This window comes from Callorhinchus milii, unplaced genomic scaffold (genome assembly GCF_018977255.1).
Source record: "Callorhinchus milii isolate IMCB2004 unplaced genomic scaffold, IMCB_Cmil_1.0 Scaffold20, whole genome shotgun sequence".
NCBI lineage: Eukaryota > Metazoa > Chordata > Chondrichthyes > Chimaeriformes > Callorhinchidae > Callorhinchus > Callorhinchus milii.
The window spans coordinates 9220365-9239177 of record NW_024704761.1 but is presented as its reverse complement, the minus strand read 5'-3'; the positions used below and the strand labels follow the sequence as shown (position 1 = coordinate 9239177).

Here is an 18813-nt window from a genome sequence, read left to right as displayed (position 1 = left end):
TCCTGAGCCAGGTGGGTCCGCAGTATTCCAGGGCATTGCTGATGACAGCACAGCCAGCTTGGCTCATCAGCAGGACCTGGAAGGGCAGACCAGTCACAGGGAATTATCCCACTCAACTCCTGTTAACCCTGCAAGCCAAAGCCCTAACGAGCAGGGTTGTCCTAGCTGGACAAGCAGCGGGAAGGCTTGCCGGTCAGCAATATCGATGACAAGCCATGCGGTTTTAGATGATTAGACTCCAGCAGTTTCCCCAACGCACACTCCGGGGTCTCCCGAGCCTTGGCTCTTGCCAAACCTGCACCTAATACTTTCCGGAATTGGGTAAGCAGGATGGGTCCCTCCATGGAGAGAGGGCGCATTCCATTCCAACAATCCCTCTCTGGGATTTCCACGTGTAGGTGGGATGCATGGAAACCTCAGCTTAGTATGGATACTCTTAAGCCTGGTGATGGTGCTTAAGAGTATCCAAACATGTGTCAGACACTAGGCTGAGCAAAGTATTTTTTTTCTCAAATGTTGCGTATGACTTTCCCCTCTTGTGTTGTTAATTTAAAATGGTTTTAAAAATGAATGTTGGGCAGAAGATGTACATGTGCATTCCTTTTCAACTCTATGGTCTGTGTTCAGTGGCGAATTAAATGTTTTTTTTAATCCGCAGAGACTTCAGTAAGAGGTTTGAATCATGTCATTTTTTCCAACTGGCCTGCCAATCCCGTCAGACCAATTTACTATTCAATCCCCTTTGACCTCGCCAATTTATTGTTGTGTTTTTTTTTGCCTTTTCACCAAATATGGACTGATAGTTAAAGCAAATACAAGATGGGGATCACTGAATTAAAGGCTAAACTGTAGTCCAGATGTACAAAAATCTAAGGCAGCAAAGTCACTGGACAGATTGTCAGTTTGCAGATTTTGGCAGCGGGACTTGATATTCAGATTACAGTCCAAGACATCAATATCCGTTTGGATATTGGAAGCATGATTTTCTTAACCAAAATCATTCTGGGTTTTGGACGAGCTGAAAATAATGGGCTTTTGAAACTCTTTTCTCAAACATACCCTTCCTACTTCCTCACGTCCTGAATCAATGCTCAGATACAATGTACTTACCTTTGCAAAACAAAGCAAAATAAAGCGGTCAACCTTTTTCAACTTAGAGGGAAAATGGAAAAAGCAAACAAGTTAAAATTGCAGGCTCATTAAAATTTGCAGTAAACCATCTTCTTTACGCCAATAAAATTGGATAGTTTTTTTTAAATCTCCTTTCAGATCACTGGCTGATGTATCGAAGGCAGACACAGCCATCTGGGTTGTAGCCGCTGGCAATAGAAGCCAGACGATTGGAGATGTGCAATAGTTGGCTGAGACCCATCTATTCTATTTACCTGTCTTCTCAGATAGATGCTTGGATGCCACAGAGACCTTCATGCAGGGGACTGATAGGGAGCAATAATAATTAATCCACGAGGACCTGTGAGTTTGAATACAAACTGAGGCAACAATTTAACCTCCAGGCTCTTTGTTGTTGAGCGTCAGCCCAGTGTCCTTCGGAGCCATTGTTACTGGCTCATCTCATTTTGGATGTATTTTACTTAAAAAAAAGTAATTGAGTGTTGCTCCTCTATCTTCCACTTTCATCTGGGACAACTATACTATAGGAACGTTTCCATGATGTTCAACAGATGCCCGATGGATACAGTCATACCATTTTCAGTGGAATAAAACCCGACCCTTTATCTAGTGAAAGATAGAGAATTGAGTTACACCCGTGACCAAAGTTAGAGAGAAAAGTTAACTTGCTTTCAACCTTTCTGCTCAGAAACGTTCACCCACAAAGCACTTAAAATGTCTCCTGTGAAGCGCTTTCGGACATCCTCCTGACGTGAATAGCGCTGTACCGTATGCAACGATTATTATTGAAAAACGAATGTTACTGTGCGCGGTGTATTTAAAAAACAGACCCCACACTGGACTTGAGCAAACTGCATTGGATTTGCATTTCGCCCGCAAAAATATTGTCAATTTACTTTACAGTATGTCCTGTGAAGCACTTCGAGTCATCTCGATGACGTGATAAAGCTCTATATCAAATGCGAGGATTATTTATCATCACAGAAACATGGAGTTGTACTGATTGCCTTAACTCTCCCTTTACTTTAGCTTAAGAGGAGGGTGAGGTATCATTCGGGTTAGGCTCATTATCACAGCGATATACCGCGTGATATACATTAATAGCAAAGATTGGTCCTGCTCTGGCCTTCTTGGTCCGACCACTAGGAGGTGTGGAACAATAGCTTAAGAGCGAGTCTTGTCTAACTAAAGACTTGTGAGATAGATAACTGGCCTCGCTTGCACCACTTCTCCGAAACAGAAAGGATCTGGTTACAGCTTGGATTGTCCTGCAGCATTTGCCTCGATCGGCTGCAAGTTTTCACATTGATTTTGAAGAATCGAGCAAATTCAACGACCAGAACAAATAAAGAAAAATGCGACACAACACGAACAACTACTTGCATGCACTTTGCTCCTTTCGTGCAGGACAACGTTTCGGAGGCCGTGGATCACCAAAGATCCAGAAAAAAAACAACTTTCAAAATATTGTTGCAAAGATCCAAAATGGATCTTTTTTTAGTTGCTTAGGGAATTGTGGAAGATTGAGAAGATCTTCAGATCTTACCAGTCCAATTAAATATCTGTATAATCCAAGCCATTCGCCACAGTGTGCCACATACTTGGGATTCCTGAGAAAATACACAGGGTTTCCCTCTCCCACCCCCAAAAATCTCTGTAACTTTTTAAATGGGATTGAAAAAGAAAACTGCGAACGATACTTCCAGATGCACTCGGATGGTAGAACAAGAGGACACTGGTTTAGAGTTGTAAAGGGCGATTTCAGGACATACCAGGATGTATTTCTTTACCCAGGGAGTATTTAACTATCGGAACAGTTTGCAGGACAGAGTGGTTGAGACCAGGTCACTGAACTTATTTTTTTTTAAAAACACACAGCTTGAAGCTGTAATGGAAGCATGAGATCGGAATGGGCCAAAGGGCCTTCTTTATCCAAACCAATTCCTGTGATGATCTGTGATCATGTTGCTATGAGATCGTTATTGCTGTTGGGGGAAAAACAAACAATTGCTATGCCCTTAAGAATGTGTGAAACTAGTCATTTCCTAAACTACAAAAGGGTTTGTGAATTTCCGTTAACTGTACGTTGCTGGAGAAATGCTCTAAAATAGTTTGTGTTCTGTGGGGAGTCAGCAGTGCAGATTTATTCCACAAGCAGTGCACGTTTCAGACTACACCAACCAAGAAATAGTCCCATGCTCCGCCAACGAGTCCTTCGGCAAGCAAGGGCCCAACATTTAGACGGCTCGGGAAAACCTTTGAGGTTTCGGAAGCACAGGAAGCTGGAGAGCAGAGGCTTTAAGTATTCTTTCCAAACATGGTGGAGTATATATCGATGCCCCATGAGATAATAATATTAATCTTTGCATTTGATACAGCGACTTAGCACGTCATCAAAACGGGGCAAAGCGTTTCGCAGGATGTGGTAGGTCTGTTCAGACTTCCCGTCGATATCAGGAACCGTGGCAAAAGTTTGGTGTTTTTATTCATTGTACAAACCCGCCTTCTAATTTCAAGATTAACGAAATGAGGGGTATTTAATTCCATTGGATCTTCTACCTACATTCTAGTGCAGGAGACACGTGTGCTTTGCTTTGCTCCTACTCCTCAGGCCACTGTGAAGTACAACTGTGAATGGAATTAGTTCTCTTATCTGCTCAACTCCTTCAGAGAACAGCTGCGGTGACTCATATCTGAAGGAGTTACCCTGTGTGCATTGTAGTCTCAATCTCTGAGCTTCTTGGAAGGCGCTCAAATGTTTCCATATGCTTCGCTTCTTCATTCTTCTTAAAAGACTCGCTCCCTCCCAGTAACTGCTGTCCATTTTGTAATTTTAGGTCTGGGAACTGAAGCCTCTTTATGCCAGGCTGCACCTGCCATAAACCACACATGGCTTTCTGGCCTGTCCAGAATTCACAGAGTCGACGTGTGCCGTTCACTATTAGCTGCAAAATCGCAAAGCTGAATCCTGCAACACGTGGCTGTGTCTCGATCGGTTTGACCGGAGGTCGATCCGATCCAGCTCTGCTCAATCTGCTCCAGCAGCTGGCAGGAGATCATCAACAACAACAACAACTTACATTTATATAGCACCAGGGTAGCGTCTCGGAGGGCTTGGCTCAATAGACCAGTGTCAATGGCTGGCAGCCTGCAGGTTCCTATAGGAATCATTAGTTGAAAAAAAATCTTTGTTTGACATTTTTCAGGGCCCACTCACCAAAAGTAATCGTCCTAAAAGCAAATTTCCGGTCAATATTGTGGCTTCTGGTTTGCCGTCTGTGCAATGAGTTTGATGCAGTGGTGGGAGGACAATAGTGGTGGGAGGACAGTAGTGGTTGAGGACAGTAGTGGTTGAGGACAGTAGTGGTGGGAGGACAGTAGTGGTGGGAGGACAGCAGGGTGCAAATTCTGGACGACATCAGATGAGATCAAACAGCTGAAGGGCCTTCTCAATCCAAATCTACCTTGTGAACAGGTCGCCTAAAACCTTGCAAATGGCACCGTTTACAGCAAGAAGTGAGTGTGCAGACGTAGCGAATAAAAGAAAAAGAATCAGACACAACAACAAATTGCATTTATATGGTTTCTTTCATGTTGGGAGGACGTCCCAAGGCGCTGGACAGTGAAAGGTTTGCACCCGAGCTAGGGGTTGGGAACCAGAGGGGTGGAGGGTAAGGGGAGGTGAGGGTGGCAAGATGATCGGAGGGATGGTCAAACAGGAAGATCTTGAGACGGGCCTTGAAGGAGGCAAGGGAGGGGGCAAGGCGAAGGGATTCCGGGATCTAGTTACAAAGGGTGGGGAGCCAGTGAAGCCGGGCGAGCGTGGGGGTGATGGGCAGCCTCAGATTGGTATGGGAGAGGACACGAGCTGCAGAGTTTTGAATAGTCTTCAGTTTATGGAAGGAAAACCAGAATCTAAAGATTTAAAGGGGGAATTGTCCTCTGGAATAAAGATCTGGCAAAACCTTTTAGTGTTGGCGGAGAAGAACCAGTGGCATTTTTTGTGACAAATGAGGTTGTGTTGTGTTTGCAAACGTTTCCCAAACATTGTTTTTGTAAGGACAGGACAGCGTCCCCTTAAGTAAAAACGAGTTCCGTCTTTAAGTTGAGTTGACATTTAATGCTTCAATACATGTGGCTGTTTGAGATCTGTGTAACAGAGAAAGGTTTGTTCTGTTCCTGTCAGCTGATATCATTACAAGAATGGCCAAATGCCAAAAGGCTTGTTCTGAAAACCCTTTCCTGTCAGATGATGCAAAAAGCCACACAGCAAAAAAATAGGAGAGCTGAATGGAGTCTAATGGGAGATCTAAACGGTTATTGCAACAGTTAAAACACATGAAAGTTTGCTGGGAAAAAAAGTAGAACGTTTTATACAACAACAAATTACATTTGTACAGCGCCTTTCACCCCGGGAGGATGTCCCATGACGCTGGACAGCCAGGGGTGTGGACCCGAGCAGGGGATTGGGAGATCGGGAGGGGTGGAGGGCAGGGAGAGGAGGGGTAGGAAGTGACCGAGGGTGCGGTCGAAGGGGAGGGTCTTGAGCTACTTATAAAATGATCAGTAAAAGTGTGTCGAGAGGGTGATGTATTCTTATGGTTCAGATTACAGGTCTGAAATTCCACCTAGTTTTAGCCAATAAAACCGTTTTGCTTTGAATCTTAAGATTGTGCAAAATTGTAGAAAATGCTTAATCTAATGGAAGTTGTGGTTTTAAAACGACGGAAGATCGACTTCCAAATTACGACTGTGCTTAAGAATTTCCCCCAAATCTGCAAAATCTTCAAATGTTTCAGACACGGCGAACACTAGGTAGAATTTCACACCTTGTGTTCTTCAGTCACTTGCGCAGCACTAAATGCAAGGATTATTATTATTGTTATGATGATTGAATTGAACTCTAAATATATTTTAAGTGTCTATCTCCAAAAAGATTGTTCGATTCAGCTGCTCTCTGGAACTGGCTGCCACGTTTCGCCCACCAAAAATACAGTCACTCCACTTTTCACTACATCCTGTGAAGCACTTTGAGACGTCTCGACGATGTGAAAAGGTGCTATAATCAAATGCAAGGATTATTATTATTATTAATTCCATCCCGGAGACCCTCCGAGTTGCTCCCTCCCCTCATTCAAGGCCAGTCTCAAGATGTGCCTCCTCTGACTGTGCTTTCGGTAATCTTTCCCCACCCGCTACCCGTGTCCCCAGCCAGCAGTGTCAAGAGCATTGAGACGTGCTCGTCGTGTGAAAGGCACTATAATAAATCTAAATTGTATTATTTTTCAGTGAATGCATGTGAGGTCTGAACATTGAAGTTGAACAGATTCATTCAGGCACCGATGTCTGGTTTAATGACATGCACATGACGACGAGAAGCTGTGAGGAATCAAGAGAGGTGCTAGTGAGGGAGCTAGAGGGGAGTTTTTGCCAGGGGTAGAGGATGATGGTGATTCATAATGTCTCAGCTGGTGATTATGACCTTGGAGGTGGTGAAGCCTCATGTTACAAACAGGTTGTGGTGGCGACTGTAGATGTTATTGGGAGAGTTTCGGCGGAGAGCGAGATTGAGGGCGGAAAAGAGAACCTGAGAGAATCTGAAGAAGATTTAAATTGGACCTTGAAGTGGTCAAGGAAGCAGAGTTGCTCTGTGCAATGCTTGAGTCAAGAGAGGAAAGCGAAAAGCACCAGATGTTTTGGGGAGGGAAGCTGCCAGTATGTAATAAAGAAAGGTGTTGGAGGATGAGTTGCTGAAAGGTAGAGAAAGTGCTGGAGGAGATCTGATATTGAATGTCCCATCACCACAACAACAATTTGGAGGAGGACATGATAGAACATGTAACTGGGGAAGTAGCCTTGGTGAGAGTGATTAAATGGATGTTGGTGACCAGGTTTTCAGTGCAGTTTCAGTGCAGAATTAGAGAACCATGTTCTGCAAAGGTAGAGAGTTTTACAGGATGGTATGGAGAGGATGGGAAATCAGAGATCAAACTGAGGGGTGAGAAGGGTATGGGGAATAAAGAGGAGGCAGAAATGAGGTAAGAGAAATTTACTGTTGAGGAGTGAAATGGATGGGTTACCTGTGCGATATATGTGCGATGGGGAGTATGATAAGGAGTTCAACTGCTCTGAAGATACCTAGTAGTAGGTGCCATGGTTGACTTGTTGGAGGATGGTCACGTGAGAGCAAAAGCTACAGTATTTACTCTTAACGATCAGTCGCGTTGGCACCGTCTGTGCAATCAACCGCAACAATAAATTACATGTGTAAAGCACCTTTCATGTCAGGAGGACGTCCCAAGGCACTGGACAGTCAGGGATTTGGACCCATGCAGGTGGGATAATAGTCTGAGATGGGTCAAGATGACCATGTGAACAGCTTGATCTGAGGTTCTTGACATCATCTGATCCCCTTCAGTATGGAACAGCCGGTGAACCCGATGGCAACCATTCACTGCGCAATGTAATAAGGCAATTTGATTGTCCTCCAGTAAATTCTCTCTTCCTGTCATGTGATAACGCTAACAACATGGAGAGCACAGTACTTTGCTCTACTGCTTCTAAATCCTTCCATTCTGTCACACCACCTACGTAAGGACTCTTCCAATAAATGTGCCTTTGTTGCACTCTCATCTGCTGAGGCTCCGAGGAAAAGGGTTGAAACAGTAAGGATTCAGTGGGGCAATCTTAACACAGCTTCCGCTGCATTTATAAATTGCTTTGGGTTTGCACACTCTTGTGCTCCCAAGTTGTCATGAGTTCTCTTCCAGCCTGTTGGAGGATTCTAAACGTATTCCCACTGGCTTTTATTCTGCATAAAACACTCTTATTCCGCCGTGAGACTGCTTGATGGTAGCGTATAAACAAAACTTTCCTCCAAGGTAAACAGTGTTAGGATTCATGCTGAGCTAATGTGGTTTGCAGCTCTGGTCTATCAATGTAATTGAATTTGGAATTTTCAGCATTTAACTTTTTTTTAAAAAAAATCAGTAGCATTTGCCACCATCCAGATGCAAATTTAGGAAATAGTCTTCTTCTTCTGGTAGGTTATTTTAAGCTTATGAATATAGTCACGTGAACAGTATCAGTCATAAGCTGACAATGCTGGTTCAGTGTGTGGTACAAAACATCTGATCAGCACATGGTAATGGGGTAATTTGGTGCATTATGATTGCACAGATTGAAGAAGTTATACAGGACAGAGACTTGTGGAAAGCCACATCTTGAGACAACAAACCATATTAGTTTGGACACTACTGTAAATGCTGTTGTGCTCATGGACAGGCTACGAATTTCAGGTAGGTGATAAAAAACGTTCGGTTTAGAATGATTTTAAGGTACTCGTCGCTGCTTGCTGTCAGGCATTGCTGGCCAAAATTCCTTTGCCAAGCAGACAGTGTCTGTCTTTCATTTTGGCTTTCCAACTGGAGCTATGACAGAAAGAGTCTACAAAAAAATTGCATGCAGCCTGCAGGTATAATGAAGCTTTTCATAAATGTTTTATCAGTTTAGTAAAAGCCGATCTTTACGCAGATTTTTTTGTAGTTGCATCAATAAAAAAAGTTATTTGCTCAAGTTTTTTTTTAAAAAAAAGCGAGATTGCAATGTCTTAAACCCTAAACCATACATACCGAACAAAGTGAGTCCTGGACTTACTGCCAAACATCCAGTCCTGCAGTTTGTAGACTTGAATAATGTTCCTGTAAGAAATAATGGAGCTGGAATATGTTCTTTTGCTTGTGTTCTGTGATTTATGCTAGGTGTACAAAAGTTAACGATACAGTTTATTTCACTTTCATTTGCAATTGAAATGATGTTCCAAATGAGCAAGCTGAATGAACACAGTCACTCTGTGAAAATCCAACTTAAACAAGTTGGAAAAATGCACTTATCGTTGGCTTCCATTATGCCATCTTCAATCGATTGCTCTCGTTTTGAAATAACATAACGTCTTCTGACTTTTATCAATGAACGAGAAATGTCTTCGCTTGGCAAGGAGGCTCTGACTGAAGTGTAACGTCTTTTGCGGGTTCTAACGGTGGCAAACAATTTATTTATTCAATGTGTCAGGGTCTCAATTCTGAGTTTTTTTTCAACAGGATACCTCGTTAAGAAAAAACCTATTGTTTCATTCTTTATTAGGGAATCCCATTAAAGTTCCTGTTGGCTTGAGGCAACCCGCTCAAGATGTGGGTTGCATCGGAACAGAAATCCAGCGTAAAACATTTTGGGTACCAGAAGGAGTCCTCATTTGCGTGGCTCATACCTTAATAAGCAATGCTTTTAAGAAATACCGCAAATTAGATCAATTATTTCTTTGATGCTGTGAACCTAATTAAAGCATCAGTTGTTTTATAATAGGGATTAATCGAAACTGCGATGGTGCTATTACTATAATTATTACCGCATTTGATTTGAAAATGATTAATTTGTGAAATATTTTACTCAGTAAATTAATAATCGCTTGGGATGAAACTAATTCTTTCTTCAAAGTAAAGGCATTCAATAGAGCTTAATATTTCTCTGGAAGTATAAAAGGTCATAATAAATTCAAAAAGTTTTGATTAAACTGAGGAATTAAGTTAATACATTAGTTAAAAGCTCGAGATTGTATTACAGACAATATTGCTGGACATTTGCATATCATGATTTATATCAGTTCCATTGGTGATCTCTGAGATTGAGTAATCAACATTTCTCTTTAGATACCACTTGATACCACCATTCCTATGTCATGGTAATTTCTTCCTATTTTCAAGGCTTGCCCCACTTATAGAAATGATTTGGAGAAAAATAAATCATATGGACATTTGATAGAAAGAATTAATTAACTGGAAATTAATAGATCATGTTTCAGCCTGACATTTGTATGTGATTATATATATATATATTATGTTATGTATATATCATTATCCTATTTAATAAAACATTGCTATAATGTGTATGGAATATAATATCTTCATTCAGCTAACTATGTGCAAATTATCGGTCAATAAGGATGCAATAATTATGTGGTGTAAGGAATCTGAATCATGTCATGCTGACTCATTGAAGTTTTTTCCTGGTGTCCTGGCCAACAATCCCTCAAATAAAATTGCTCATTCATTCCCCAGATGTTTGTGGGAGATTGCTGAGCACAAACTGGCTGCAGTGTTCACCACCAAAATCCACACAGTCACTACACTTTACAGTGAAGGGCTTTGAGACATCTCGATGACATGATAAGGCGCTGTATCAAATGCAAGGATGATTATTATTTATTATAATTATGCTTCAACACAGTGGAAAGGGGTGGGGGGTCCCAGAAAGGCAATGTGATGCACTTCTGGTTACTGGAAGGAGTGCCCCCCCACTCCAATTCCATATTAAAGAATCCTATTAGAACTCACCAGATATTGGACCCCATTGCAGAAACCTAACCAGACAGGTTTTGTGAATTCAGTGGAACTTGCAATGTTATTATTGCCACACCCGTATTTGATGTTTTTCGCCATAAACACCATGACATCTGAAGTCTGTTGTACAAGGTCCTTGTCGTATCTTTAGATGTTACAATGGTGATCTGATCATTGATGCTAAAAACACATAAATTGATTCGAAGACCCCGATTATCAAAGGTAAGGACCGTAGTTTAGTCTTTACTTTAACAATGTTAGCCCCTGATTTTAGTTGTCCCAGAGATTTATGTACTCGGGAAGAGTTAAATAAATAATAAAATACTAAAAAGAATAAAGCATTTTTGTAGGGCCTTTCATGTCAGGAGGACCTCCCAAAGTGCTCCAAAAGATATACTGTAAAGTTTAGTGACTGTGTTTTGTGGGCAAGACGTTAAGAATCACGTTAGGACTACAGACCAACAGGTTAGACTATAGTAAGTTGGCCTCTATTGATGCAATGTTTTATGATCCCTCTGTCACAGCTCTGCTAACCAGGGCTTCCCAGAGTTGCCGGGAAAACGGGGAAAAATATCATCTACCCCCCCTTACTACAGCAACAACAACTTGCATTTATATAGTACCCTTCACGGCGTCTCGGAGCGCTTGAACTGCCAAACAGCTCCCATTGCCAGAACCAGGACTGATGTTAAAAATTCCAGGGATGTTTACAAAGTGAATGCCCTGCCTCTGATTGCAATGTCATTTTGACTTGCTATATTTTATGCTTCTAATAACTGTGCCTTTGATGCAGACAATTCACAGACAATTCGGAATGCGTGTTGTTCGTATTTGTTGTACTAGTGTTTCCTGACTTTTGCTGGGACCTGAATGAATATAGGTTTAGGAATTACACTGAGTGCCATTTTTTTTAAAAAAAGGATTTTTTTTTTGACCCTAGCAAGAAAGGCTTAGGTTTTATTAGTGTTCTCTGTCCTTGGCACTCTATTTATTTTGACAGTGGGCATGTTATTTGTGTTAAGTGCTTTGTGTGAGTTTTCCACTGGTGTGTGTACTCTACATACCGCAATCTCCTGACAATGATTTGCCCAGCTCTGACATTTCTGAAATGATGGATAAATTTTCAGCCAGAGCAGGCTGATCGGATGCTGTATCTTATTATCCGAGGTTCTCTGTACATTGTGTTGTTCTGGGCTTGTGGTTGAGTGTGTACGTGTGCCAGCAAAAATAGCACTGAGGTGGAACTTAACCATTTACATTGTCGCCTCTCCACCGCCACCTCCCCCGCCGACTCGCTGTGCTCGGAGGTGTTTGTAGGAAGGAGGTGCAGTGCAATGTAACATGCTCTACAACTCCCCATTTGTTTTCTAGCCATCGCTCAGGTAACCAGAGCATGCCTGTGGTTCCACGGCCTTGATTGTACTTGCTCTATAAAATTGGATGGATTACGAATTAACCCCATGATGTTTGGTGAGAGACGCACTCTTTCTGTGAGGAAACCAAAAAAGTGTTGATTGCACGTGAAGTGTGAATGGGGTGTTGTGTAGCGTCTCTCCTTAGCGAAGAAACTAGAGCTCCCAAGCAGTTCAGAGCATGTCACGGGTATGAGGCCAGTGATTTTGCTTGAACCTTTCAGCAACTGAAAGGTTCAAGCAAATTTACAATAAAACAGAACTTTTCTGTAGTCACTGACTTTGGGTTTTGTTTACATGTCTAGAATTTGATTTCTCTCCTCTATAATAAAACAATACTTTTGGTGTGGCAGCTTTCACGTAAGGAGGATGTCCCAAAGCGCTCCACAGGATACACTGTAAAGTGCAGTGCCTGGGTTTTATGTACCTAGCTTCTAGTTGTTAAATGATCTCTAACCAGCATTCGTGACATATTCATTTCACATGAATTTGACTAATGGGTTATTGTGTGAGAGGCAGTGGTGCATTTTTGAAGTGGATATCGAAAGCAATTCAGACACAACCATGTTTGCCAATGGAGGTTATGATAAATATAGAAAAGTAAAGATTACAATTCCCTTACTGTTCTAGGTCACGGATCGATTCAAACAGTTATCCTGTACATTTCATTACAACTAACCTGCTGGGGGGTGGGTGGGGGGAGATTCAGCTTCAAAAGCGATGTCTTGTACAACAACAGGAACAAATTTTATATAGTTGCATTTATATAGCACCCTTCAGGTATTCTTATGGGAGTATATAAAGTTCTAAAGAGAATAAAGAACAATAAATACTTTCAGATGTATCAAGGCAGCAGCACAGGAGTGCACAGGTTCCAGTTTGCGAAGGGTAGTTTGAGGATTGCGCAAAGAAGATTCTTTACACAGAGAGCGATTAACAGTTGCAACGGGTTCCCGGGAAGGTGGCAGAAGTCAGCAAGATGCTGGGCTCATATTAACAAAACTCGCTCAATACCGTAATACCAAGATGTTTGGCTGAGGTTAAGGTGAGGCCAAGTGGGTCGATGGACATTCTTCATCCAAACTTCTCTTGTGCTCTTGCATGTTAACTTGAAATGCAAATCGTGGAATCATTAAACAAGTCACTTTCTCATGATCAGTTCCAGAGCTCTGTTTGACCGGCAGCTGTCTGGTGATAATTTGCACAGTAGGATTTTAATTTCACTCATGTGAATTGTTACTTGGTTGGGTGTCTACATCCATGGATGGATTAAATAGATATACAGTGAGATTCTCCTCATTTAATTTTTCCAATTGTAGTGTGACGAGTTTGGAAAGGCTTGAAACCTTTTGGAATAATACATCATCTATCTCTATGCCCCCGCATCAGGTTTTGCAATGTAGAATTTTCTTTTTACCCCAGCATTGGGCACCCATCTCTTTCAGTTTACCCTGTTGTGCTGGAATGCATTGACACACACTTAAAAGTGAAAAATAAGCGATTTGTGCAGTCAGTTTCGTTGCACTTCCCACCCAAACTGTGCCCCAGCGTAAACTGGAAGTAGTATTTTGAGAACGTGTTCCTTTTTTTCATTATCGCTGAAACAAACAAAAAAACATTTTAAAAATAATAATAATTTGGTCACTCGATCCAAGACTGTTTGTGGGAATACTGCTGCGCGCAATTGGCTGCCGTGTTTCGCCCACGAAATAGGCAGTCAATTCGCCTCACAATATAGCCTGCAAAACGCATCGAGATGTCTCAAATGCAAGGACTATTATTATAACAGTTGTTTTTGAACGGTAAAAAGATCTCACAATTTCACCTCACCGCCAGGCGCGCCTACACTGACGGTAATTCAGAATTCATCCACTGCTCCCCTCGCTGTGTAGTAAATTGTAAAATGCAATGGTCACAGAACGCTTCACGAGAGGGAGTTTTACAGTCTGCCTCTTTTAGCACAGAAAAGTTAACTTAACATTAAAATCCTGTTGTAGACATTAAAATGATGCAATACTGTTGGCAGGAATATGGCATTCCTAACCGGCAGTGCTCCAGCTATTAAACATTGATTCATTTTGCAAAGACTAAAGTGACCCTCTATGTAGACGTTTCTGCGAGCCAGCAAATGACTAATATCCACCAATATCTGTCAAGTTTTCTTCAAAGACCCCGGTGTCAATCTTAAGCCCTCTTGATGTAGGCGTAAAAAAGACCCTTTGGTTTCAAAATGGTTTAGGAAACCCGGGGCTGCAGAAGCTATTATTCCAAACTAAATGTAAGGAAAAGGAATGGTAACAACGCATTTTGGAGTTTATATAATAATAATATAACAATATGTAATCACATAGCAATACTGTACTCTATTTATAACTTGGTTTCACAAACACTCAGATGTGTGCGTGTGTCTGTGTGTGTCTGTGTGTGCTATTTATACCATGTAAGAGTATCTTCAGCTCTTAAAACTCTACTTTTATGTCACTCGGAAGGATAGTATAGCGCACATGTATGACTGGCAGGGTAGTCTTGTTCATGATGTAGAGGGATCGCAGAGGAAATGGGGTGCACGTTGGTTCTTTGGTGTGCAGGGTAATGCTCTGGGACTCTACCCTGCGTGAGGAGCGCTATATAAATGCAAATTGTCGTTGTTGCTGTAGTATAGTAATATCTAGATCAAGAAACCTGGGTATTTCAAGCCGTGCTGCTGTCTCTCACTACTGTTCCATTACTTAAACTAGCACCAAACTAACGTAACCTACTGGCTAGTTAAACTATTGTGTTCCACCAACAGGCTTACATTATCGCTGACATGACAATAACCCCTGCATTTGATATACTGCCTTTCATAAGGAAGTCTCGGAGCACTTCATGTGGCTGAAACACTGGTCCACGCCTTTATCACCTCAAGCCTGGACTATGGGAACTCTCTCCTCGTCGGCCTTCCCGGCCCTCCCTCCACGCTCGTGTACTGTCCCGCACTAGGCTTCGGGACCACATCACTCCCACCCTCGCCCTCTCTCGCCTCCACTGGCTCCCCATCCCCCAGAGGATCGAACTCAAGATCCTCATCCTCACCTACAAGGCCATTCATGGCCTTGCTCCCTCCTACCTCTCCGACCTACTATCCCCCTACTTACCTGCCTGTACCCTCCGTTCCTCTGGCTCCGGTCTGCTCCACATCCCCCGCCCCAACCGCCCTACCATCGGTGGCCGGGCCTTCAGCCTCTCAGCCCTTAGGCTCTGGAACTCCATCCCCCATTGCCTTCACCGCCTCCTCCCTTTCCTCCTTCAAGGCCAGTCTCACGGAGGGTCCCGACCGGGATGTAGGCGGATATAGCGCTTTTCACATCGGGAGGATGTCCCAAAGCCATGATGTGGCCACTGTAACGTGAATTGACTGTATATTTGTGGGCGAACGCGGCAGCCAATTGCGCACAGCAATGAAGTGAGTGACCAATATTACCTAGAACATTGAAACAATAACAGAAGTCGGTGGGAACACTCAGCGGGTCAGGCAACATCTATGGAGAAAGGAAAGTGGGTGAATGTTCCGGGTCCACAACCCTTCGTCAGAACTGGGGCATGTTGGAAGGGAGAGGCTTTTAAGGGCTAACAGAGAGGGGGGAGACAGGGCAAGGAAGACAAAGGAGAGAATGGAGTAGAGGACAGGGGATGATGGGTTAAAGAGGTGTTAATAATACAAAACTAAGTTTTCAGCATCTGAGGGATTTTGAGTTTTGTTTACCTGGAACATTGTTGGCCAGGATCCGAGAAGAATCCCTTCTTGCTACACTATGGCCCCACATATTTGAGCTCCAATATTGACCCACCCAGATTCCATTTCTGCAGCCATCTCTGATGTAACTCATCTAATAAGGTAACCGCTTAGGCATCTCCGTGCTTTTAGTGTATACGGTATTAATTGTCTTCTAAATCCTGCATCCAATGGTCCAAATGCCTGAGATGGATTTAATGTGCTGCATTGAAATAAAGCCTGGTACATCTGCGAGCTGAGAAAGGCGGCATCATTTCAATCTCCACTAGATGGCATTTTGACATAAGCTGTTAATTCTGCCAGCCCTGAAAAGCCTACAGTGCCTACAGCTGGGAAATTCTCCAAAGGAGATGGTTGTCATTGCTGATAAAGCACAGAAATGTTCCCTCAGATGAAAAAAACATTTTGGATGAAGAATGCGCAATATTAAATCCGAGGAGATTTATAAGTGTTTAACTTCTCAACGAATAAAACCAGCAAAACGCCCTCTTTTGATTTCACTGAAAGGTAGAGTCCCAGGGATGCTTTCCATTGCACCTTGCCGATGGATTATTTAACGCTGTTTACATTGCGGCCCTACTTCTTGTTAAGATAACAAGCGGTAATCCTTGCATCTGATCGAGCACCTCATCATGCAGTCAAAACGTCTCAAAGCGCTTCGCAGGATTTTTATGATGATGCGCAGTGACTATTTTGCAACCAATTTGTGCGCAGCTGTGTCCCATAAGCAGCTGTGATGTTTAACACCCACCTAAATAGGCAGATAGGCTCTGGTTAACCCTCTCCATCTTCAGCTCCCGCCTAAAGACCTTCCTTTTCGATCGTGCTTACGGTCACCTATGCCCTCCCTCTGCCCCTGGGTCAGACTCTGCCTCTGAGAAGCACTCTGGGACCCTAACCTGCGTGAAGATCGCTGTATAAATGCAAGATGTTGTTGTTGTAGTCTCCTCTGAAGGACAGCACCTCAAACAGTGCAGCGCTCCACCAGTGCTGCGTTGGGATGCCAGTCCAGCTTGTGAGCTCAAAAGTTCCGACGCGGGGTTTGAACCCACCAACTTCTCGAGAGGGCTACCAACAGAGCCACGCTGACAGCTGTACCAGTGCTCGTGTAATGTATGAATGGATTATTGCAAATATTGCGCGATCTGTAGCACTCTATTCTATTCTGTTAAATTCTTACTCATCTGCATGGTGTATGAATGTGTGTGGTACATCATTTACCGAATTATTAAGTCTAAGTAAATTACAAACGTTTGCGTATGAAATACATATTCATTACACTTTACAGTACATCCTTGTGAGGCACTTTGGGATGGCCTCCCGATGTGATGGTTAAAGGGGTTATATCAGCGTAAGGATTTTTGTTGGTGTAAAAGAAAAGCCTTTCACCAAATAAATAATCTACGTGACTATTGTTCTTTTGCAGTTAGTTCTTTGTAAGTCACTGTGGTTTCTCTTGCGTTGATACCAAAGACACTTTGATTATTTTTAAAAGTTTCCTAGCGGAACTTGCAGCATAAGACGGCACATAGCTTGAAATGTGAAGCCCACAGGATTTTGTAGGCCCCGAAAACACTTCCTTAAACATATGGAAATCATTTCACTGGGACTGTAGCGGTTGCCAACTTCTTAAAATGGGAATCATGCGATGCATAAGCCAAAAGGATCATAGTTTGTGAGTATCCAGTGGGTTTTGTAACAACTGAATAACTTTGCTCGATGAACCGAAAATCCCAAAGGTTGGGGGCTGATTGTTTGCTTATTTAGAATTGCACATTCTCAAAAAAACAATTAATAAAAAGAATAATTCAGTAGCTTCTTTTTTACACAAGACGATCTGCATCTTCCTTCGCTGCTTCAGCATGGTGGTCTCCGTTTTGGCTCTGGTCATCTTTGCTGGGGAGGAGAAGGCTGGATAGAGCACCGGTGGCCAAACAACATTTGTATAATGCCTTTCGCGTCAGAAAGACGTCCCAAGACGCTGAAAGTGTACAACAAAGGTCGATGAATCATACTCAACTCCCACAGACAACAACAGAGGTCTGCAATTCAGTGCATCAGTTTTATAATAACAATAATCCTTGCATTTGATACAGAGTCTTATCACATCTTCGAGACGTCTCAAAGCGCTGCACAGAATATGTAAAGTGAACTGACTGTGTATTTTGTGGGAGGAACACAGCAGGCAATTGCACACAGCAGTGTCCCACAAACATTTGTGGATTGAAGTGACCATTTTGTCATTATTATTAGTCTTTTGAAGGGATTATTACTCCCGTAAAAGCAATCCGCCAATCGACTAACAACTGGGTTCTTACTTACTGCTGGTGAACAGAGGCGGGTGGAGTGAGGAGACTTGCCCAATGTTTCGCCCTGATCGGGAATTGAACCCAGGTCCTCTCGCTTGCAGGCGTGTGCTCTAACCACCGAGTTACAGGACTCCACATTTCATGGTTATAGCAGGAGGTTTTGCTAATCAAGAGATAAATAGGTGGAGCAGCCTGAGCGGCTGGTGTCGAGCTGTTAGAGGAGAACGGCACCTCAATGGCAACCAACGTAGTCGGATGTCACGAGGGCTGCACAAAGATATGCTAGAAGATGACTGTATGTTTATTGATAAAATATAGTCACTACACTTGACAATCATTAAAGAATGAAGGAATATGAGTGAAGAGGCTGGTAATGGGGACTAATGTAAAAGGGGGTGATTTATACAGGACTGGCACCAATGGCCAAATGTCCCCCTCCTATGCAGAAAATATCTCTTGTTTCTACCACAGAGACATTTTGATGTGATAGGTTCTATATCGAATGCAACAAATTAACTATTATTACTGAACACATGCAACAATATCTGAGGGTGTTGAGGAAGCCCAAGGAGGCTTCCTTATGTTTTACCAAAACAAGGGGGGGGGGCATAGTCTTATAATTAGTGCCAGGCCATTTAAGAGTGAAATCAGGAAGCATTCATTCACTCAATAGGTCGTAGAAATCTGGAATTCTCGCCCACAAAAGGCCGTGGATGCTGGATCCATCCACACCTTCCAGAGTGAAGTTGGTAGATTTTTGGCAAGTCAGGGTATAAGTGATAGGGGAGAAA

General features: G+C 42.7%; 1 protein-coding gene across 2 annotated transcripts in view; it reads left to right on the top strand.

The window, feature by feature from the left end:
- The window catches only part of septin9 (septin-9), an 80596-nt gene that overhangs the window by 4032 nt on the left and 57751 nt on the right, over positions 1 to 18813 (top strand). Inside the window, exon 1 of one of the 2 annotated variants that reach the window (XM_007888501.2) lies at positions 8262 to 8429. The exons of the other annotated variant lie outside the window; for it this stretch is intronic. Coding sequence (XP_007886692.1) covers positions 8408 to 8429 — 22 coding nt within the window. The 5' untranslated portion in view covers positions 8262 to 8407. Of the gene's footprint in view, positions 1 to 8261; positions 8430 to 18813 lie in introns of those variants that run through there. 2 annotated transcript variants of the gene reach the window in all.